At 40.9% G+C, this 23,985-nt stretch overlaps 1 protein-coding gene across 6 annotated transcripts in view; it reads left to right on the forward strand.

The window, feature by feature from the left end:
* Positions 1-23,985, forward strand: part of ATP8A2 (ATPase phospholipid transporting 8A2) — a 663,838-nt gene that overhangs the window by 174,642 nt on the left and 465,211 nt on the right. For all 6 annotated transcript variants that reach the window (XM_054528828.2, XM_054528822.2, XM_054528830.2 and 3 more), the window contains 6 exons: positions 713-878; positions 3,175-3,302; positions 10,844-10,921; positions 14,841-14,929; positions 15,582-15,626; positions 19,816-19,891. In XM_054528828.2, the coding sequence (XP_054384803.1) occupies positions 713-878; positions 3,175-3,302; positions 10,844-10,921; positions 14,841-14,929; positions 15,582-15,626; positions 19,816-19,891 (582 nt within the window). The remainder of the gene's footprint in view (positions 1-712; positions 879-3,174; positions 3,303-10,843; positions 10,922-14,840; positions 14,930-15,581; positions 15,627-19,815; positions 19,892-23,985) is intronic.

Consider the following 23,985-nt stretch of genomic DNA (forward strand, 5'->3'; position numbering starts at 1 on the left):
AAGCCTGTGATAAAGTTGCCGTTCTCCTTCCATTTCCCCTTTGCTGTCTCCATCATTCAGGATGCCACTCAGCTTTCTCCTGCCCAGGCTCTTCCTGACTCTTCCTGGTCCTGCTTCTTGTTCACAGTTCTCCAAATGAACTTTTTGTTCATCCACTTATTTTGAAACCCATTAATGTTCTGTTTTGCATTATTGATATGTATGTGTTTGTGTATGTCTTTTTTATTCTTCAAATTCTGAGCTCCAGGAGGAAAAATATGTGCTTTAGAAATATCTCTGTATATTTATTGTAGAGCTGTGCTATTACCGTGAAGGTCTTCTCTAGATTTTTATGGTATGGAATGTCTAAGTTTCTCTTGGATTACGAGTGTTCTGATTTCTTTGAAACTGGACTATATTTAGAACCTGTTGTGTTCTAAGATAAGGAGAGTGACAATTTTATGCTAAGATATAATCATAAGAAGGACAGAATGAATCATGTAATGTTGGAATGTGTTCTTTAAACTGGTAGAGTGTGTCATCTTTCTTCATTACTTAAAACTAGCTATTGATTCAGGAGCATGGTACACTTTTGAATTGCATTGATTATTTGGCAAAAAAAATAGTCTTTTACTTGTTGGTTGTTAAATATGGTTGTTTTACCTCCTTTCCCCCAACCCCTTGCCCCAAATCTGTTCTGTGACCCTTACTGACTTTCAATGCTGTTGTGTAGAATTCAACCAAAGCGCCTCTCAAGAGATCAAACGTTGAGAAGGTGACTAACGTGCAGATCCTGGTGTTGTTTGGCATCCTCTTGGTCATGGCCTTGGTGAGCTCGGCGGGGGCCCTGTACTGGAACAGGTCTCACGGCGAAAAGAACTGGTACATCAAGAAGATGGGTAAGTGTCGGGGTGAGTTGCTTGTTCCAGTGGAAGAAAACCATTCTTGATACGTTCTTGCAGGCATGGTTGATGTGTGGTGTCCCTGCCATCCTTCTGTTCCCTTTGGTTACTGTACATAATGCCAGCTTCTCAAGGAGAATTGAGATTAGGATCATGTGATCAAGCGAAGATGGGAACATTTGGGAATTGTTTTATACTCAAATAGTTATTTTTAAACTCTTTGTTAAAGTATTTTCTTAGTGGTTGCCCTAGGAATTACAATGTATTTCCCAATTTATCCAAATCTACTTTTGATTAATACTAACAATTCTAGTCAAACACAGAAATGTCACTCCAGTGTACCTCCATTTCGTCTCCTGCTTGGTGCTGTCATTGTTACATTCCATTTATCTGTGTTGTCAGCTCCAAAATACAGTGTTATAATAATCTGTGTCTCTTAAAGAAGCTAAAGGAAAAAAGAAAAAAAGTATATTGATAGTGTTTTTTGTTGTTGTTGTTGTTGTTTTGAGACGGAGTCTTGCTCTGTCGCCCAGGCTGGAGTGCAGTGGCGTGATCTCGGCTCACTGCACCCTCCACCTTCTGGGTTCAAGCAATTCTCCTGCCTCAGCCTCCTGAGTAGCTGGGACTACAGGTATGTGCTAACATGCCTGGCTAATTTTTGTATATTTAGTAGAGACGGGGTTTCACCATGCTGGACAGGCTAGCCTCGAACTCCTGACCTCAGGCAATCCACCCGCCTTGGCCTCCCGAAGTGCTAGGATTACAGGCGTGAGTCACCACGCCTGGCCAGGGTTGTTTTATATTAACATATTTACTTACCATTTCCAGGTCTTGCTCTTCATTTCTTCCTTTGGATTTAACAGCGGTGTCATTTCTTTGCTTCATGTATCTTCATTCTCTCCTCACTCCTTTGCACTGTCATATGTATTACATGTATATAAGTTCAACAATGCAATTTTATGATGCTTTTAGCAATTGCTTTTTTAAAATTGAGAATATATAATTATACTATCTTTTATAAATCCTACAGAATTATCATTACTAGTGTCCTTTGTTTATGTGGATTTTAATTACTGTCTGGTATCTCTTTCATCCTGGAGAACTTCTTTAGTATTTCTTGTATTTGTAATTGTCAGGTAGATATTTGTTTGTACCTTAGAGATATTTGTAACTATTGGAACTTAGAGATCCTATGTAGAAACTCCTTAATTCTACAGGAGAACAGGAGAGCAAAGTAATATGTCAGGAAGAACAGCAACCAACAGGAAAAGTGGAAGGGTTGGTAGTGAGTAGGAAGTGAAGGGATTGTGGAAAGGTAAAATTACTGGCCAGCATATGCCTGCTCCCCCTGTACCTTCCCAGCTTCTTGTCTTTCCATCACAGCCACGCTTCAGAACTCTAAATCGGAATCAGACTACCACCATTTGATGTAATTTCCTGGGAAAAAACCTAATAACTATGGTTTGGAGCCATTACAAATTCTCAATCTCCCTCCAATCCTAGCCTTCTGTCTTTATTCTCATTCTAGTTCCCTTCACAGACAGCTTTAATATCAGTTAAACCCTGTTGCAACCTTCTCCTTAAGCCTCTTACTGAGTTAAGAAGATCTCACTACTTTACCCTTCAAGCAGAAGATCATGGCTGTCAAGGAAAGAACTTTCCCTTTGATACCCCCAGACCTTGTCCCCCTCTCCCTCCCCCGTTCTCTGTTCCTCCTGGAGCTGATGCTTCCTCTGCTGTGGATTTCATCCCCTAGGGTCCTGTTCCATCCTTAGGGATCTTGTTCACTCCAGATAACCCTTCTCTTATCTTTAGTTGGGCTCAAGCCTTCTCTCTCTTGGTCTGCTTCTCTTATTCACACTTTTGTCCATCTTTCCAGCTCTTTGGAGTATCCCCAATATACATGTTACCTTAGTGAGCTTGTAAGTGTTCCTTACAACCATTTCAAAGGCCTGTCTTCTTTTCTACATTCTTTAAAGTTTGCTTCTTTTCTCTGTTCTTCAAAACTTGAAACCAGCATTTCTTCTTCTGGATGGCCTTCAATGACCATACTTTCCCATTAGAAAGCCTTCTGTGTTGGTTCCCGCTACGTCTTGTGAGCCTCTCTTAAGTAGATGCATCCTGCTGTGCAGTTGCATTGTGGGGCCTGTGTGCCTCCTACAGAAAGCAGCCTTTGAACTCACAGTTCCTGACATACAGGAGGTGCTCAATAACTATTTTAACATGAATCTCTAAATGAGCCAATAGACTTTGGTTGTGAACACCTTTCAGATACTCTGGTTTCCTTCCACAGACACCACCTCAGATAATTTTGGATACAACCTGCTGACGTTCATCATCTTATACAACAATCTTATTCCCATCAGTCTGCTGGTGACTCTTGAGGTTGTGAAGTATACCCAAGCCCTTTTCATAAACTGGGTGAGTATTAAAGCGAGTTGAATCACTATTTTCCAATGCTATTTCAGAGCCTTTGGCATTTAATTGAGTGCTCAAAAAAGAACTATATTCGGGGGGAGGAGCCAAGATGGCCGAATAGGAACAGCTCCGGTCTACAGCTCCCAGCGTGAGCGACGCAGAAGACGGGTGATTTCTGCATTTCCATCTGAGGTACCGTGTTCATCTCACTAGGGAGTACCAGACAGTGGGCGCAGGTCAGTGGGTGAGTGCACCGTGCGCCAGCCGAAGCAGGGGCGAGGCATTGCCTCACTCGGGAAGCGCAAGGGGTCAGGGAGTTCCCTTTCCAGGGGTGACAGACGGCACCTGGAAAATCGGGCCACTCCCACCCGAATACTGTGCTTTTCCGACGGGCTTAGGAAACGGTGCCCCAGGAGATTATAGCCCACACCTGGCTCAGACGGTCCTACGCCCACCGGGTCTCCCTGTTTGCTAGCACAGCAGTCTGAGATCAAACAGCAAGTCGGCAGCGAGGCTGGGGGAGGGGCGCCCGCCATTGCCCAGGCTCGCTTAGGTAAACAAAGCAGCCTGGAAGTTTGAACTGGGTGGATCCCACCACAGCTCAAGGAGGCCTGCCTGCCTCTGTAGACTCCACCTCTGGGGGCAGGGCACAGACAAACAAAAAGACAGCAGTAACCTCTGCAGACTTAAATGTCCCTGTCTGACAGCTTTGAGGAGAGCAGTGGTTCTCCCAGCACGCAGCTGGAGATCTGAGAACGGGCAGACTGCCTCTTCAAGTGGGTCCCTGACCCCTGACCCCCGAGCAGCCTAACTGGGAGGCACCCCCCAGCAGGGGCAGACTGACACCTCACACGGCCAGCCAGGTACTCCAACAGACCTGCAGCTGAAGATCCTGTCTGTTAGAAGGAAAACTAACAGAAAGGACATCCACACCAAAAACCCATCTGTACATCACCATCATCAAAGACCAAAAGTAGATAAAACCACAAAGATGGGGAAAAAACAGAGCAGAAAAACTGGAAACTCTAAAAAGCAGAGTGCCTCTCCTCCTCCAAAGGAACGCAGTTCCTCACCAGCAACGGAACAAAGCTGGACAGAGAATGACTTTGACGAGCTGAGAGAAGAAGGCTTCAGATGATCAAATTACTCCGAGCTACGGGAGGATATTCAAACCAAAGGCAAAGAAGTTGAAAACCTTGAAAAAAATTTAGAAGATTGTATAACTAGAATAACCAATAGAGAGAAGTGCTTAAAGGAGCTGATGGAGCTGAAAACCAAGGCTCGAGAACTACGTGAAGAATGCAGAAGCCTCAGGAGCCCATGCGATCAAAGGGAAGAAAGGGTGTCAGCCCTGGAAGATGAAATGAATGAAATGAAGCAAGAAGGGAAGTTTAGAGAAAAAAGAATAGAAAGAAACGAGCAAAGCCTCCAAGAAATGTGGGACTATGTGAAAAGACCAAATCTACGTCTGATTGGTGTACCTGAAAGTGAAGGGGAGAATGGAAACAAGTTGGAAAACACTATGCAGGATATTGTCCAGGAGAACTTCCCCAATCTAGCAAGGCAGGCCAACATTCAGATTCAGGAAATACAGAGAACGCCACAAAGATACGCCTCGAGAAGAGCAACTCCAAGACACATAATTGTCAGATTCACCAAAGTTGAAATGAAGGGAAAAATGTTAAGGGCAGCCAGAGAGAAAGGTCGGGTTACCGTCAAAGGGAAGCCCATCAGACTAACAGCGGATCTCTCGGCAGAAACCCTACAAGCCAGAAGAGAGTGGGGGCCAATATTCAACATTCTTAAAGAAAAGAATTTTCAATCCAGAATTTCATATCCGCCAAACTAAGCTTCATAAGTGAAGGAGAAATAAAATACTTTACAGACAAGCAAATGCTGAGAGATTTTGTCACCACCAGACCTGCCCTAAAAGAGCTCCTGAAGGAAGCTCTAAACATGGAAAGGCACAACCGGTACCAGCCACTGCAAAATCATGCCAAAATGTAAAGACCATCGAGACTAGGAAGAGACTGCATCAACTAACGAGCAAAATAACCAGCTAACATCATAATGACAGGATCAAATTCACACATAACAATATTAACTTTAAATGTAAATGGACTAAATGCTCCAATTAAAAGACACAGACTGGCAAATTGGATAAAGACTCAAGACCCATCAGTGTGCTGTATTCAGGAAACCCATCTCACGTGCAGAGACACACATAGGCTCAAAATAAAAGGATGGAGGAAGATCTACCAAGAAAATGGAAAAAAAAAAAAGGCAGGGGTTGCAATCCTAGTCTCTGATAAAACAGACTTTAAACCAACAAAGATCAAAAGAGACAAAGAAGGCCATTACATAATGGTAAAGGTATTAATTCAACAAGAAGAGCTAACTATCCTAAATATATATGCACCCAATACAGGAGCACCCAGATTCATAAAGCAAGTCCTGAGTGACCTACAAAGAGACTTAGACTCCCACACATTAATCATGGGAGACTTTAACACCCCACTGTCAACATTAGACAGATCAACGAGACAGAAAGTCAACAAGGATACCCAGGAATTGAACTCAGCTCTGCACCAAGCAGACCTAATAGACATCTACAGAACTCTCCATCCCAAATCAACAGAATATACATTTTTTTCAGCACCACACCACACCTATTCCAAAATTGACCACATACTTGGAAGTAAAGCTCTCCTCAGTAAATGTAAAAGAACAGAAATTATAACAAACTATCTCTCAGATCACAGTGCAATCAAGCTAGAACTCAGGATTAAGAATCTCACTCAAAACCGCTCAATTACATGGAAACTGAACAACCTGCTCCTGAATGACTACTGGGTACATAACGAAATGAAGGCAGAAATAAAGATGTTCTTTGAAACCAACGAGAACCAAGACACAACATACCAGAATCTCTGGGATGCATTCAAAGCAGTGTGTAGAGGGAAATTTATAGCACTAAATGCCCACAAGAGAAAGCAGGAAAGATCCAAAATTGACACCCTAACATCACAATTAAAAGAACTAGAAAAGCAAGAGCAAACACATTCAAAAGCTAGCAGAAGGCAAGAAATAACTAAAATCAGAGCAGAACTGAAGGAAATAGAGACACAAAAAACCCTTCAAAAAATTAATGAATCTAGGCGCTGGCTTTTTGAAAGGATCAACAAAATTGATAGACCGCTAGCAAGATTAATAAAGAAAAAAAGAGAGAAGAATCAAATAGATGCAATAAAAAATTATAAAGGGGATATCACCACCGATCCCACAGAAATACAAACTACCATCAGAGAATATTACAAACACCTCTATGCAAATAAACTAGAAAATCTAGAAGAAATGGATAAATTCCTCAACACATACACTCTCCCAAGACTAAACCAGGAAGAAGTTGAATCTCTGAATAGACCAATAACAGGAGCTGAAATTGTGGCAATAATCAATAGCTTACCAACCAAAAAAAGTCCAGGACCAGATGGGTTCACAGCCGAATTCTACCAGAGGTGCAAGGAGGAGCTGGTACCTTTCCTTCTGAAACTATTCCAATCAATAGAAAAAGAGGGAATCCTCCCTAACTCATTTTATGAGGCCAGCATCATCCTGATACCAAAGCCTGGCAGAGACACAACAAAAAAAGAGAATTTTAGACCAATATCCTTGATGAACATTGATGCAAAAATCCTCAATAAAATACTGGCAAACAGAATCCAGCAGCACATGAAAAAGCTTATCCACCATGATCAAGTGGGCTTCATCCCTGGGATGCAAGGCTGGTTCAATATACGCAAATCAATAAATGTAATCCAGCATATAAACAGAACCAAAGACAAAAACCACATGATTATCTCAATAGATGCAGAAAAGGCCTTTGACAAAATTCAACGACGCTTCATGCTAAAAACTCTCAATAAATTAGGTATTGATGGGACGTATCTCAAAATAATAAGAGCTATCTATGACAAACCCACAGCCAATATCATACTGAATGGGCAAAAACTGGAAGCATTCCCTTTGAAAACTGGCACAAGACAGGGATGCCCTCTCTCACCACTCCTATTCAACATAGTGTTGGAAGTTCTGGCCAGGGCAATTAGGCAGGAGAAGGAAATCAAGGGTATTCAATTAGGAAAAAAGGAAGTCAAATTGTCCCTGTTTGCAGATGACATGATTGTATATCTAGAAAACCCCATTGTCTCAGCCCAAAATCTCCTTAAGCTGATAAGCAACTTCAGCAAAGTCTCAGGATACAAAATCAATGTACAAAAATCACAAGCATTCTTATACATCAATAACAGACAAACAGAGAGCCAAATCATGAGTGAACTCCCATTCACAATTGCTTCAAAGATAATAAAATACCTAGGAATCCAACTTACAAGGGATGTGAAGGACCTCTTCAAAGAGAACTACAAACCACTGCTCAAGGAAATAAAAGAGGATACAAAGAAATGGAAGAACATTCCATGCTCATGGGTAGGAAGAATCAATATTGTGAAAATGGCCATCCTTCCCAAGGTAATTTACAGATTCAATGCCATCCCCATCAAGCTACCAATGACTTTCTTCACAGAATTGGAAAAAACTACTTTAAAGTTCATATGGAACCAAAAAAGAGCCCGCATCGCCAAGTCAATCCTAAGCGAAAAGAACAAAGCTGGAGGCATCACACTACCTGACTTCAAACTATACTACAAGGCTACAGTAACCAAAACAGCATGGTACTGGTATCAAAACAGAGATATAGATCAATGGAACAGAACAGAGCCGTCAGAAATAACGCCACATATCTACAACTATCTGATCTTTGACAAACCTGAGAAAAACAAGAAATAGGGAAAGGATTCCCTATTTAATAAATGGTGCTGGGAAAACTGGCTAGCCATATGGAGAAAGCTGAAACTGGATCCCTTCCTTACACCTCATACAAAAATCAATTCAAGATGGATTAAAGACTTAAATGTTAGACCTAAAACCATAAAAACCCTAGAAGAAAACCCAGGCATTACCATTCAGGACATAGGCATGGGCAAGGACTTCATGTCTAAAACACCAAAAGCAATGGCAACAAAAGCCAAAATTGACAAATGGGATCTAATTAAACTAAAGAGCTTCTGCACAGCAAAGGAAACTACCATCAGAGTGAACAGGCAACCTACAAAATGGGAGAAAATTTTCGCAACCTACTCATCTGACAAAGGGCTAATATCCAGAATCTACAATGAACTCCAACAAATTTACAAGAAAAAAACAAACAACCCCATCAAAAAGTGGGCGAAGGACATGAACAGACACTTCTCAAAAGAAGACATTTATGCAGCCAAAAAACACATGAAAAAATGCTCACCATCACTGGCCATCAGAGAAATGCAGATCAAAACCACAATGAGATACCATCTCACACCAGTTAGAATGGCAATAATTAAAAAGTCAGGAAACAACAGGTGCTGGAGAGGATGTGGAGAAATAGGAACACTTTTACACTGTTGGTGGGACTGTAAACTAGTTCAACCCTTGTGGAAGTCAGTGTGGCGATTCCTCAGGGATCTGGAACTAGAAATTCCATTCGACCCAGCCATCCCATTGCTGGGTATATACCCAAAGGACTATAAATCATGCTGCTATAAAGACACATGCACACGTATGTTTATTGTGGCATTATTCACAATAGCAAAGACTTGGAACCAACCCAAATGTCCAACAATGATAGACTGGATTAAGAAAATGTGGCACATATACACCATGGAATACTATGCAGCCATAAAAAATGATGAGTTCATGTCCTTTGTAGGGACATGGATGAAATTGGAAAGCATCATTCTCAGTAAACTATCGCAAGAACAAAAAACCAAACACCACATATTCTCACTCATAGGTGGGAATTGAACAATGAGAACACATGGACACAGGAAGGGGAACATCACACTTCGGGGACTGTTGCGGGGTGGGGGGAGGGGGGAGGGATAGCATTGGGAGATATACCTAATGCTAGATGACGAGTTAGTGGGTGCAGCACACCAGCATGGCACATGTATACATATGTAACTTACCTGCACGTTGCGCACATGTACCATAAAACCTAAAGTATAATAATAATAAAAAAAAAATAAAAATAAAAAAAAAAGAAAAAGAAAAAAAAAAGAAGAACTATATTCATTTACCGTTAGGTCCAGGGGCTTAAACTGGCCATACAAAGAACTGGCCAGGGATCACCAGTGAGGGTGTTTTTGGGGAATGGAAGGGCAGTGGTACCTATTCAAGGGGTTGTTGTGAGGATTGGTCAGAGAATGGGGTGGAATGCTGAGCCAGTGCCTGTCATCTGGCTGCACCTTCTATTCACGCTTTTAACATCTAATTAGGACTGAAGAAAAGGCCTCTTGGGTGTGTTTACTATAGTGGTCACTCGCATATGAAAATTCATTGTGATAGTCAACTTGGATTTGATTGTAAGGGTGGAGATAAGATTTTTGAAGGACTGCCATGGCTCTTAAGCGGTGGACTTCAGCAGCCAGTATTTGTAGACCAGGCACTTTGATGTGCGTTTTTATTTGATCTTCACAGCAATCCCGTCAGCAAGGTCAGAATCGTGAGTTAGTCTAGGTTGTGAAATGATTATCTTGAAATCAAATCATATATATATGAATATAAATCGTGTGTGTGTATGTATATATGTATGTGTGTGCTTATGTGTGTGTATATATATATTTCTTTTTTGAGATGAAGTCTTGTGCTGTCACCCAGGCTGGAGTGAAGTGGTGTGATCTCAGCTCACTGCAACCTCCATCTCTTGGGTTCAAGCAATTCTCATGTGTCAGCCTCCCTGAGTAGCTGGGATTACAGACATGCACCACCATGGCTGGCTAATTTCTGTATTTTGAGTAAAGACAGGGTTTCACCATGTTGGCCAGGCTGGTCTCGAACTCCTGACTTCAAGTGATCTGCCCACCTCGGCCTCCCAAAATGCTGGGATTACAGGCGTGAGCCACTGTGCCCAGCCAATTTTCTGTATGTTAATTCTATGCTTCCCCTCAAATCACTGGGCTTCTCTATCCTCGTTGCCACTGTTTTTCACCCAAAATTTAAAATTAGCATTTCTTTTCTTTTCTTTTCTTTTCTTTTTGAGACAGTCTCGCTCTGTCGCCCAGGCTGGAGTGCAGTGGTGCTATCTCAGCTCACTGCAAGCTCCGCCCCCCAGGTTCACGCCATTCTCCTGTCTCAGCCTCCCAAGTATCTGGGACTACGGGCGCCCACCACCATGCCTGGCTGATTTTTTTGTATTTTTTTAGTAGAGACGGGTTTCACCATGTTAGCCAATATGGTCTCGATCTCCCGACCTCGTGATCCGCCCTCCTCGGCCTCCCAAAGTGGTGGGATTACAGGTGTGAGCCACTGCACCCAGCCAAAATTAGCATTTCTATTAAAATAAAAGGGTTTTAAATTACCCATTCTTAACTTCTTTTCTGTGTTAATCTGAATGAAGGATTAATGGTATATATTTTCTGAAATCCTGTCTCTTGTTTTCTCTCTCTCAGGACACAGATATGTATTACATAGGAAATGACACTCCTGCCATGGCCAGGACATCAAACCTTAATGAAGAGCTTGGGCAGGTGAAAAAGCCTCTTTGGGAACTTTGGGAATGGTGACATGAGCATGAGGGAACATGAGTGTTAGCAGAAGAACCATGGAAAGATTTTGCAAAAATACTTCTCCATGAACATGGCTAGAACATCTGAAGAGCTATATAATACTTTTGAATGTGCCAGTAAATATAAGCGTTGCTCAGTTTTGTCTTGCTTTTTGAGACACAGCTATGTCGTATCACCCAGAAGTAACCTGAAAAAAAAAAAAAAGAAGTAATATAAAAAATACAGTGCAACATCATTTGGGACCTTAAAAAAGTATTATCAGAAGCAAATGACAGGGAAAACGATGGCTAAGATACTTAGATATTGAGTAACCCTACAAAACGTGTGGGGGCCAATTTAAAGGACATGCGTTTCTCGCATGTTCCGAATTTTGTCTATAGAATACTCTAGGGAACAGTATCTTTTCCACCTTTACCCCTGAACTCCTCTTGGCCTTTACTAAGTTGGGCTTTGCATTATGTCTGTGTCTGATATTGACATTCCTATAAGGAATAACCTCTTTTTAAATGTTTTATTTAATTTAATTATTTTTTCAACTTTTATTTTAGATTGAGGGGGTACATGTGCAGGTCTGTTATGTGGGTATATTATATGATGCTGAGGTTTGGAGTATGAATGATCCCATCACTCATGTACCTGAGCATAGTACCCAACAGTTTTTCAATGCTTTTCCCCAACCTCATCTAATAGTCCCCAGTGTCTCTTGTTCCCATATTTATGTCCTTGAGTATGCAATGTTTAGCTCCCACTTAATAAGTGAGAACATGCGGTATTTGGCTTCCTGTTCTTGCATTAATTCTCTTAAGATAATGGCCTCCAGCTCCATGCATGTTGCTGCAAAGAACATGATTTCATTTTTTTTCTGGTTGTGTATTCCATGGTGTATATGTACCACATTTTCTTTATCCAATCCACTGTTGATGGGCATCTAGGTTGAGTCCATGTCTTTGCTATTGTGAATAGAGCTGTGATAGACATGCTGCATGTGTCTTTTTGTTAGAACCATTTGTGTTCTTTTGGATGTATACCCAGTAATGGGATTGCTAGGTCAAATGGTAGTTCTGTATTAAGTTCTTTGAGAAATCTTTATACTGCTTTCCACAGTGGCTGAACTAATTTATACTCCCACCAATAGTGGATAAGTGTTCCCTGTTCTGTGCAGCATTGCCAGCATCTGTTGCTTTTTGACTTTTTCATGATAACCGTTCTGACTGGTGTGAGATGGTGCCTCATTGTGGTTTTGATTTGCACTCCTGTGATGATCAGTGATGTGGAGCGTTGTTTCATATGTTTTTTGGCTGCTTGCATGTTTCTTTGGAGAATGTCTGTTCATGTCTTTTGCTCATTTTTTTAATGGGGTTGTTTGGTTTTTGCTTGTTCAATTGTTTAAGTTGCTTATAGATTCTGGATACCTTTGTCGGATGTATAATTTGCAAATATTTTCTCCCATTCTGTAGGTTATCTGTTTACTCTGTTGGTAGTTTCTTTTGTTGTACAGAAGCTCTTTAGTTTAATTAGGTCCTACTTGTTGATTTTTGAGGACTAACCTCTTTTGAATGCCTTTTGCCATTAAAGATTTTGATTTCATTTCATACACCCTATTCAAACCCACCAGGAACCCTAAGGGGAGGGTGCTGTACCTTCATTTTATAGAGAAGGAAAGGAGTAACTTACCGAAGGACACCTGGTTATTCAGTGTCAGACTGGGGACTTCGGGTTGTCTGTCGAGATCTGGTCTTCCCAAGCTTCCCTGCCTGGTGAAGGCACGTTACCATGTTGCATCTCCCCTGCTCCTCATTGTCCCTCTGTGAAAATGCAGGCGACATGGCTCATTGATCTGTGGGTTAGAAAAACTCCCTTATGGAGGTAGGCTTGCTTTCTTTGTTTATCTTTCCTTGAGGATAGAGTGAATTCTGTGATGGTTTGTGTATCATTTTTGAGTTTATTGCCAGAAAACTGAAGCTCAAATTTGCAGACTAAAATAGACCTTTGTAGACAAAAAAAAGCAAGTGATTGTGTTTCTTTGATATAATTTTCCAAACCTACTTAGAGTTAATTTTTGTCTTTATCTTTCCTTAAATTGTGTATATTCATGTAAGTGCTGTAAATTCTTAGTATAACAGGATGGATTGTTATTACAGAGAATGTCCTTGGCACAGAGCACAAATCCTCCCGCTGCCTTTGGAGCTCTGGTCACGAAGGGCTGGATACAGCACCCAGAGCAGGCCTTGGACCTTGTGCTGTCAATCCTCTTTTTTTTTTTTTTTTTTTTTGCTTATGTTCTCTCATTCTAGAATGGCTTTGTCATTTCCTTTATCTGTTGGTAAAATCCTTCTCCTGTAAGAATCAGTGAGTTCTTGGTGCATATCAGGCTAAATTTGCCTCCTCTTTGAACTCTTCTCCAGTTTTCCGGGCTTGGTTAGTCTGTCTTCTATGTTCCCACAACAGTCTTCCAAACATAAATACAGTAAAATAAGGGGTATGAGTGATGTAGTGTCCGTTTCTCTCTGGAGACTTTGTGAGGGTGTGGGTGTGCCCTATACAGGTCTTTGGTTGCCTTTGTTAGTTTAGCACAGTGTGCAGTATATAATTGTTTGCAGGTGTCATTGAACTGGACCTGAATAATTAAAGGATTGAAAGTGTTCAAGAAGTACCCATGGATGCTTCAATAGTTCATCCTAATTGAGGATATGGGGAAAGTTTGCATGGGGAAGAAATTTTGAGTTGGAACTTTAAGGATAAGTTAAAATTTAGTAGGCAAAGTGATAGCAAATCTTAATAAGCCCTTATTATAAAATGTTCATTAAAAAATTTTTTTTGAGACGAAATTTTGCTCTTGTCACCCAGGCTGGATTGCAATGGCATGATCTCGGCTCACTGCAACCTCTGCCTCCCGGGTTCAAGTGATTCTTCTGCCTCAGCCTCCTGAGTAGCTGGGATTGCAGGCACCTGCCACCATGCCTGGCTAATTTCTTTTGTATTTTTAGTAGAGATGATGTTTTGCCACGTTGGCCAGGCTGGTCTCAAACTCCCGACCTCAGGTGATCCACCCGCTTTGGCCTTCCAAAGTGCTGGGATTACAGGTGTGAGCCACTGACCCTGGCCTTTAGTTTTTTTTAATATGATATTTTACTTTTCTTAAAAATGCAGAAAGAATCCCTGCTTACTTAAAGGCAGATTCTACTAAATTTTCCATACCCCTAGACTTACTGCATGTAAAAAATTGTTTAAAGTATAAATTACCCGTAGGGTACTAATATTATATTTAGATGTAGTATTTGACTTCTTTAGGAGCTTTAATAACTTGAAGTCCCTTTGATTGTTTTCAAAAAGCTTCCCAGTGTATTTGTTTATATTGCATCATTATGAAAAATTACTGAGTAAGCAATTCACATAATCAGTCCCTCTTCTATACAACAGTAAAATACTGCTTCCCTAGACCAGTTCTCTGGGATCTCTGGAAGGTATCTAGCACTCAGCAAGTCCTGACGCCTTTTTGGAAGACCACTGAAAAACTGGAGTTTCCTTTGGAGGCAATTCTGTTAATTACTCTCCCTCACTAATCCATGACATAATTTCTCAAATGTTAAGTGTAGAATGATGGTGCATATCATTCAGTAGCACATCATTCAGTCAGAGCTCTTATTGCAGCTCCCTCTGCATATTTCTGTACACTTTGATTATATAATTAGTTACGGAAGAAAGTTTGTAAGTGGTCTAAACATTAAAGTATTCATATATTTTTTGTTACTAATTTGCTTGCTTTAGGGAAATCTACCCGTTTCATACAGGTTTTGAAAAATACAGAAGGAAAACTTCATTTGTTGATCTTTGCATCTCAATACTTCCTGATGTATATTTCTTTTATTCTTTGATTTAGGTGAAATATCTCTTTTCTGACAAGACTGGAACGCTTACATGCAATATCATGAACTTTAAGAAGTGCAGCATTGCCGGAGTAACCTATGGGTCAGTGTGTTTATCATTTACTGAAAATTTACTTGTATTCTTTCAAGAAAATAAGTTTATTTTTAGCTACTTAGTCAAATATCTTGACTTTCTGATGTTTTGAAAGGATAAAGTAGTTACTATGGAATGTGTTTATAACTGAATGGATCCCAAATTAAACTCTGAACAGTTAAAACATGGTTTATTTCTGACCGGGCGCAGTGGCTCACACCTGTAATCCCAGCACTTTGGGAGGCCGAGGCAGATGGATTGCCTGAGGTTGGGAGTTCGAGATCAGCCTGGCTAACATGATGAAACCCTGTCACTACTAAAAATACAAAATTAGCTGGGCATTGTGGCATGTGCCTGTAATCCCAGCTACTCAGGAGGCTGAGGCAGGAGAATCGCTTGAACTTGGGAGGCAGAGGTTGCAGTGAGCCGGAATTGCGCCACTGCACTCCAGCCTGGGTGACAGAGTGAGACTCTGTCTCAAAAAAAAAAAAAAAAAAACAGCAACAAAAAAAGTGGTTTATTTCTGCAAATATTAACTTGGTAAGAAGTCCCTGAGAATCTGTAAGTTTGTATATCTAATCTAAGAATTAGATCGTTTTGATCAGAATGTCTGTCTTTGATCACAGTTTTGTGACCACTCTGTTTTCCGTTTCTCTGGCAGTCACTTCCCAGAATTGGCAAGAGAGCCATCTTCAGATGACTTTTGGTAAGTAGATTCTAGCACTTCTTGACACTTTAGTGGAAAAGCTTTTGGAATAATTATTTATTATTATTTATTTACATTTTTAGAGACAGCCTCACTCTATTGCACAGGATGGAGTGCAGTGATACAGTCATAGCTCACTGTAGTCATGAACTCCTGGATTCAAGTGATCCTCCTGCCTCAGCCTTCTGAGTAACTAAAACTACAGGCATGCACCACCATGCCTGACTAATTTTGTAATTTTTTGTAGAGATGAGGTCTCACTATGTTGCCCAGGCTGGTCTCAAACTCCTGGCCTCAAGCTATCCTCCCGCTGTGTCTTCCCAATGTGCTGGGATTACAGGTGTGAGAAACCAGGCTCGCCCTGGAGTAATTTTATTAGCATTTCTCACCTGCCTATTTTTGTATGTAAATAAAAGTTGCATATATGTTGTTTTGAAATAAAACCAGATAAAACTTAAGGATGAACATGGCTTTAAAAGTCCAGAGATACTATAGGACTTTTAACAAAAAAATTGACTGCCCTTGGTTCAGTATTTCCCACTCACTCCCTATTCCCTGGAGGCAGCCAACCTCAGCGCTTTTGCTTTTTTTAAAAATTTTATTTTTATATTTCAAAATAATGTTTATATTAGTTTTTAAATTAAAAACATTTAGGCCAGGTGTGGTGGCTCACACTTGAAATCCCAGCACTTTGGGAGGCCAAGGCAGGCAGATCACTGGAGGTCAGGAGTTCGAGACCAGCCTGGCCAACATGGTGAAACCCTGTCTCTACTAAAAATACAAAAATTAGCTGGGTGTGGTGGCGGGCACCTGTAACCTCAGCTACTCGGGAGGCTGAGGCAGGAGAATCAGTTGAACCCAGGGGGCAGAGGTTGCAGTGAGCCGAGATGGCGCCACTGCATTCCAGCCTGAGTGACAGAGTGAGACTCTGTCTCAAAAAAAGTAAAAAAAAAAGACAAAGAAATTAAAAACATTTAGACATTGTTTGACTTTTTACCATGGAAGGTGAGAGTTTATCTCGTACTCTTGCTCCACCCCCTTTGGAAGCATTTCAGATTTTCTGTACCTCCTTAAGCACATGCCATTTCAACCATGAAACTTCGGGCAGGTTTTTAAATTTTTTCTTTTTTTTGTTTTGAGACGGAGTCTCGCTCTGTTGCCCAGGCTGGAGTGCAGTGGCGTCATCTTGGCTCACTGCAAGCTCTGCCTCCCGGGTTCATGCCACTCTCCTGCCTCAGCCTCCCGAGTAGCTGGGACTACAGGCGCCCGCCACCATGCCCAGCTAATTTTTTGTATTTTTAGTAGAGCGGGGTTTCACCGTTTTAGCCAGAGTGGTCTTGATCTCCTGACCTCATGATCTGCCTGTCTTAGCCTCCCAAAGTGAATTTTTTCCATTATTTTGGACATTCAGTGGACCACCAGTGGGCCATTTCTGTCTCTGAATTTCCTCTTCTTGATTCTCAGAAGTGTCTTTGTATTATTTCTGTGATAGTTTTCCTCCTCTCCAGCTTCCCTGTTCCCTCTGCATCTCTTGATAGTCAGATATTGAATCTCTTGGGTTGATCCTCCAATTTTGTTATCGTTCTGTCTCATTTTCCATAGATTTTTTTGTTTTACTTCCTGGTATTTTTTTTCACCTTGATCTTCTATCCTTTGTCATGAGTCTTCTGTATGATCTCACTTTCAGTTTTTGAAAGCATTCCCCTAACTTTGCTTTTGCATTCTGTGTTTTCTCTGCTCTCCTCTCCCACCCTCCCTATCGCCCACCCCTGGTGTTTTGATTTATTTTCTATAGGCTTTCTTCAAAAACCTGGTGATCATTAGCTGTGTGCTCATATATTTTCATTTCCTTTTGTGTAAAATACGTGTAACATAATATTTATCATTTGACTCTTTTAAATGTACAATTCAGTTGCACTAAATAGATTCATAATGTTTTGCAGCCATCCGCACCATTCATTTCTAGAACTTTTTCATCTGAAACCCTATCTATTAAACAAAAATTCTTCATTGCTGCCTGCCTCCAGACCCTAGTAACCACCATTCTGTTTTCTGTCTCTATGATTTTGCCTGTTCTAGGTACCTCATGCAAGTGAAATTGTACAGTATTTCTGTTTTTGTGTTTGGCGTATTTCCCTTAGCAGGTCTTCAGGGTTCATCCGTGTTGTAGAATGTGTCAGAATCTTCTCCCTTTGGAAGGCTGAGTAATATGCGATTGCATGTATTTGCCACATTTTGTTTATCCCATCATCCGTTCATGGGCATTTGTGTTGCTTCCACCTTTTGGCTACTGTGAATAACACTGCTGTGAGCATCGACCTACAGGTATCTGTTTCAGTTCCCCGCTTTCCATTCTTGGGGGTATATTCCTAAATATGGAATTACTGGGTCGTATGGTAATTCTGTGTTTGACTTTTTGAGGAAAAACCCTGCTATTTTCCATAGCAGAGCCACCATTTGACAGTCCTGCCAGCAATGCACAAGGGTTTCACTTTCTCCATGTCCTTGCCAACACTTGTGATTTTTCAGGTTTTGTTTGTTTTATAATAGCCATCCTAACGGGTATGAAGTGGTACCTTATCGTAGTTTTGATTTCTGTTTCCCTTATAAATGGTGATGCTGTCTGCACGTGTTTTAAAGCTTATACACAAGAAACCTGACTGCTAGGGCTGTGTGTGGAGTGGGGCCACTGTGGTTGATGACTGATTGCCTGCCTGGAGAATGGTCAGCCAGTACCCACTATTGTATTAAGGGATCCCTAGATGTCAGTGTCCGTGGGTCGTTGTCAGCTGTTCAGCTTTCTTTTCATAAAAAGAACTTTCTAGTTTCCTGCCAAGGGCTATAAATTTGGTCCAACTGTTTTGGAAGCTGTGTGGAGGCAGTGGGCCAGTGATTGTACCTTCCAGCATATATAGAATGTCACTTAAAACCCTGTTTTGGGAGGATGCCGTAGCCTATCCACATGTGTGCCTGTGTGCCCAGTGTGCCTGGGCTCAGGACTACTCTGGTTTAATTTCTGTAAAAGAGAAGCATTTTTTTTTTCTGGCTGTGGAAGATTCAGTTGTCTGGCTGCATGGGATGTGAGGATTCTTGAAGGCTGAGTGTTCCTCAAGTGGATGTGGAAGCTGTGCTGTCTTCCTCCTTCCCTGTACCTCACAGGTACCTTGTGCTGCCGTTTGTTCCACCTTCCCAGCACTCTATTGAGAGCATCAGCTTGCATTTTAGGTGCTCCCCCTTGCAAGCTGTTGGTTACTGTTTTTTGTGCTGATATGTATTTCAAGTTAAGACTGACATACACTCTGCTGTCATGTCTTCTTTCATTGTCTTTGTCTTGACAATGTTGAAGTTTCAGGAGGAGGCCAGGTGCGGTGGCTCACGCCTGTAATCCCAGCACTTTGGGAGGCCGAGGCAGGTGGATCACCTGAGGTCAGGAGTTTGAGACCAGCCTGACCAACATGGCAAAACCCTGTCTCTACTAAAAATACAAAATTATCCAGGTGTGGTGGTGGCCATCTGTAATCCCAGCTACTTGGGAGGCTGAGGCAGGAGAATTGCTTGAACGTGCGAGGCGGAGGTTGCAGTGAGCCGAGATCACACCATTGCACTTCAGCCTGGGCAACAAGGGTGAAATTTCATCTAAAAAAAAAAAAAAAATTTCAGGAGGGAGTGGAGATAAATGAATATATAGTTGATTCTTCACATTTTCTTCAGTGTGATAGCTCACAGCCATCATATTGTTTCCTTTCTTGTAATTATTTGTTGTCTTTCCTCTCCTACATATGAGCTCTGGCCATAAATGATTGCATGTATACAGTGCAATATTTGCTCTTGTTTTATTTGCTGTGAGCAGACACTCTTGGAAGTTTTCTTTGGTAGAAGTGACTCGGGCCAACTGAAATGACCGTCATAGTCTTGATCCCTGGCTTCTGTTTCTTCTCCTTGTAACTATTGTCCCTTGTAACTGTTGTTCTTTACAATAACTCATAAAGTATTTTATTTATAGTAAACTTCAGGATTAATTGTTTTGAGGTTTGAAATAATAATACAGAATTCCAAGTCTTTAAAACTTTAATGTGAATCCCTGCAGGACTTTAGGTATGGTTCTTCTTGAAGGCAGATTCTTTCCAGGTTTGGGTTAGCTTAACAGAAACTTTTGAATTGAATAAATTTTCTCTGTTCTCTCTTACAGTCGGATGCCTCCTCCCTGTAGTGATTCCTGTGACTTTGATGATCCCAGGCTGTTGAAGAACATTGAGGATCGCCATGTAAGTGCTCTGTTTTGCTTCGAAGACAGCAAACAGCTTACGGTGCAACTTTCTTTTACATATGCGTGTAGTATTTTGCAAGTTGCAGTTTTAGAGCCCGGGAAAAGTCTCGACTTGATGATGTGAGTCCTTCTGAGAAGTGATCTTAGACAAATGCTTTGTGGTGAACACTGTGCGTAAATTAATGTATTTAAATACTTGGTGATTTTGTAAAGTAGCACACCAAGATCAAGACGAGTTTTACCACATAATTCTGTAACAGTTCCAGTTGCTGTTGCTTTGTAAGATTTCTGCAGTACTATTTTGTCACAGTTGTGAATCTAAGAGGCCAAGTGTAATTGCATAGCCTTTGACTAGGATACTTTAGGAAACAAAAGTAAGATATATATAATAACAGGTAGCATTTATTGCATTCTACTGTGTGCCAGGCAACTAACATATATTTCTTTCAACACTTTAGTCAACATTTGAATCACATCTGGGAGGTGACAAGGAAGTTAGATAAAAGATTAAATTGGCGAGTTGTTACCCAGCACATAAATGTAGAAATGAGCCTTAAACCTCAGTCTGTTAGATTTTTAACTATGACATCACACCACTTCAAATCAGTGTTAACTGTAGAATCACATCAGTTCACTGTTATTTTATTTGTTATTTATTTATTTTTAATTTTTCTATAAGGGAAAAATTGTATTGAGGAACAGGTGGTATTTGGTTACATGAGTAAGTTCTTTAGTGGTGATTTGTGAGATTTTGTGAGATTTTGGTGCACCCACCAACTGAGCAGTATACACTGCACCATATTTGTAGTATTTTATCCCTTGCCTCCCTCCCACCCTTCCCCCAAAGTCCCCAAAGTCCATTGTATCATTCTTATGCCTTTGCCTCCTCATAGTTTAGCTCCCACATTTCAGTGAGAACATACGATGTTTGGTTTTCCATTCCTGAGTTACTTCACTTAGAATAATAGTCTCCAATCTCATCCAGGTCACTACAAATGCTGTTAATTCATTCTTTTTATGGCTACGTGGTATTCCATCATCTCTCTCTCTATATGTATGTATATGTGTATATATTATATATGTATATATTACTGTTTCTTTATACACTCATTGATTGATGGGCATTTGGGTTGGTTCCACAATTCACAGTTGTGAATTGTACTGCTATAAACATGTGTGTGCCAGTATTTTTTCCTCTGGGTAGACACCTAGTAGTGGGATTGCTGGATCAAATGGTAGTTCTACTTTTAGTTCTGCAAAGAATCTCTGCACTGTTTTCCATAGTGGCTGTTCTAGTTTACACTCCCACCAGCAGTGTATAAGTGTTTCCTGATCACCGCATCCATGCCAACATCTACTGTTTTTGATTTTTTGGTGATGGCCATTCTTGCAGGAGTAAGGTGGTATTGCATTGTGGTTTTGATTCGCATTTCCCTGATCATCAGTGATGCTGAGCATTTTGTCATATGTTTGTTGGCCATTTGTATATCTTCTAAGAATTGTCTATTCATTTTCTTAGCCCACTTTTTGATGAGATTGTTTGTTTTTTTCTTACTGATTTGTTTGAGTTTGTTGTAGTTTCTGGATATTAGTCCTTTGTCAGATGTATAGATTGTGAAGATTTTCTCCCACTCTGTGGGTTGTCTGTTTACTCTGCTGACTGTTCCTTTTGCTGTGCAAAAGCTCTTTAGTTTAATTAGGTCCCAGCTGTTTATCTTTGTTTTATTGCATTTGCTTTTGGGTTTTTGGTCATGAAATCCTTGCCTAAGCCAATGTCTAGAATGGTAATTCACTGTTATTTTAAAGGCTACTCTGAAAAATGCCAACTTAGAAAATTATTCAGTGATCAAAGCATTTCACAACTAGTTAAGTCAGTATAAATTAGATGTAATATGATTAATTTTTTTTTCTGAAAAAATTTCTAGATTTAAGATTAGGCAAACATGAGCAAAATTAAAACTTTATCTTTCCAAATTTCCAAAATTTTAAGAGATGGATATATCTAAAACTTTTTCTAAGTTTTCATGAGGAAATCCTATTTTTCTCTATCGCAGTTAGTGCCCATTTGTTGCTAGGATCACGGGCTGTGATGCTGCTATTCCGACTGGGTTATTGGTGAGGCTGGTGAAGTGGTCCAAGCCCACAGAGGATGCTGCTGGAGTCTATGTTCTGTTTCAGTCACAGACAGCTACAGAAGCCTTTCTTGGATTCTGATCTTAGAGGTAGATCCAGCTACTAGGCTAAAGGTTCTCCAAGCAGAAAAGTGGCACCTCTGAAGAATCGTCTCTGCAGGAAGGTGGTTTTAACCAAAGATGTCAGAGAAGCAAGTGTACTTTGAGCACTCGAGAGGAAACAAGTGTTTTCAAATAGTATTCAGGCTGAGGGTAACCACAAAGGTGGGCAACTGAATATGTCTGTTCAAGTTTGGATGGTGAATGGAAAAGGAGAAAGTGGCAGGGTGACATAGGCGCTCCAGAGACTGCTTTTGGTCCAGTTTCACGAGTTTGCTTTCCTAGATCAACAAGGAGAAAGTAGCAAAGAAAATGAGATGAGCACCGTGTATGGAACATCACAGAATTCCAGTAATGGGCTAGGAATAGCAGCAAACCATTGGATCCCCATTTACGTCAGAGACTCATTTATTTATTCACTCATTTTGCAAGCAGTTTAAGGACCTCATTTATGTGAAATACCTTGCTCTTGGTACTAGGGGAAGAGATGAATAAAAAACACTCAAGGGATTCCTGTTCACTGGGGAAGCAGACATGTGAAATTCTTAGAAGCCATTGTATGCTTTTGCAGGACAGGTAAGGTGCAACTCCCTGAGGAGGTGATTTTGGCTTGTGTAGACAGAGAGGAATCCCATTCTCTTTGGTGACTGTCATGGCTACCATAACTGTTGACATGTGAGCAGTGTATTTGCACTGACATAAAGGTGGGATGCCATAGAAACCCAGCGGCCCAGGGCAAATCCTTACTTGGAGAAGAGCTTCTCTGGGGACCCCCTACATGCTACTGGGATCCTAGTGTTTGAAAGATTTCAAAGCTTGGTTCAGTTAATTTCTGACTCTCACAGGTGTTCTTTCCAAAGCTGGCCCAGGACTGGTGTTTTGGGTCCCTGTGAGGTTTTGGGGTTTTGACTGTTCATCCTACATTCTTCTTGAGCCTGTCCTCTGTTGATGTTTGAATGGAAATCTGAGCGCAGCTAATACCTCTCCCATTGCCTTCCCCTACCCACTGCTTTTTCCCGACTCCTCCTTGGTGGCCATGGTGAGTGGAAAGAACTTTAGGAAGAAATCCCACTGTTTATATAAGTTAGTGATCTTTCTTCTTCCTTCCTTTCCTCCTCATTGTCTGCCCTCCTGAGCCAAATTTCTTTGTAGTTTAGTGGGAAAGCCATTGAGAGTAGGGACAGGTGCAACCCCTGTGAAAAGGGAGCCCTGCCGTGGGGACATTGTGATGACCATCCAAACACAGAGACTTCAAGGGCATTTTAATAATCTGGATACTCATAGTTTCAGTACAAGCATAATGAGGAATTGATCGATTGGTTTGGGAATTTATTTTCTGAATTTTAGTAAAAGCCTCCTAGCCTATGTGTACCATTTTTAAGCTTTCTTGGATCCTTGAGGCCTTCTGAGGTACTCTTCATCTTAGCTACTATGTTAACTAAACTCTTTGACATTTAACATCTAGCTGCACTACAATAATGAAGACCATAAAATAGGCTCCAATATTTTTCTTTGGGGAGATGTGGGATTGAATTAAATGTACCCATTGGAGGTTTTTAAGCAGTTTAAACACAGGGCCTATTAGATTACTTGTTCATTTTGCCAAAATATGTTTGTGGAGAGGGAAGAAGTATTTGAGGATTTGCGGCTGCACATGCCCCACATTCTCATCTAAATTGTCTTGGGACTATTGACTAAAATTAAAGCATTTGGTCCAAGAAAACCGTTACTTTCCTCCCAAGGGAATACTTCCATTTGCTACAGAATTTTCTTTTTTCCTATGTCATCATTTCAAATTTTCTGGGTCCTTTAGGACTGTGTTAAGCTTTGTGTGGGCTGATAGCCAAGATGGAATTTGGCT

Source organism: Pongo abelii, chromosome 14, assembly GCF_028885655.2.
Source record: "Pongo abelii isolate AG06213 chromosome 14, NHGRI_mPonAbe1-v2.0_pri, whole genome shotgun sequence".
In the NCBI taxonomy this organism is placed as follows: Eukaryota; Metazoa; Chordata; class Mammalia; order Primates; family Hominidae; genus Pongo; species Pongo abelii.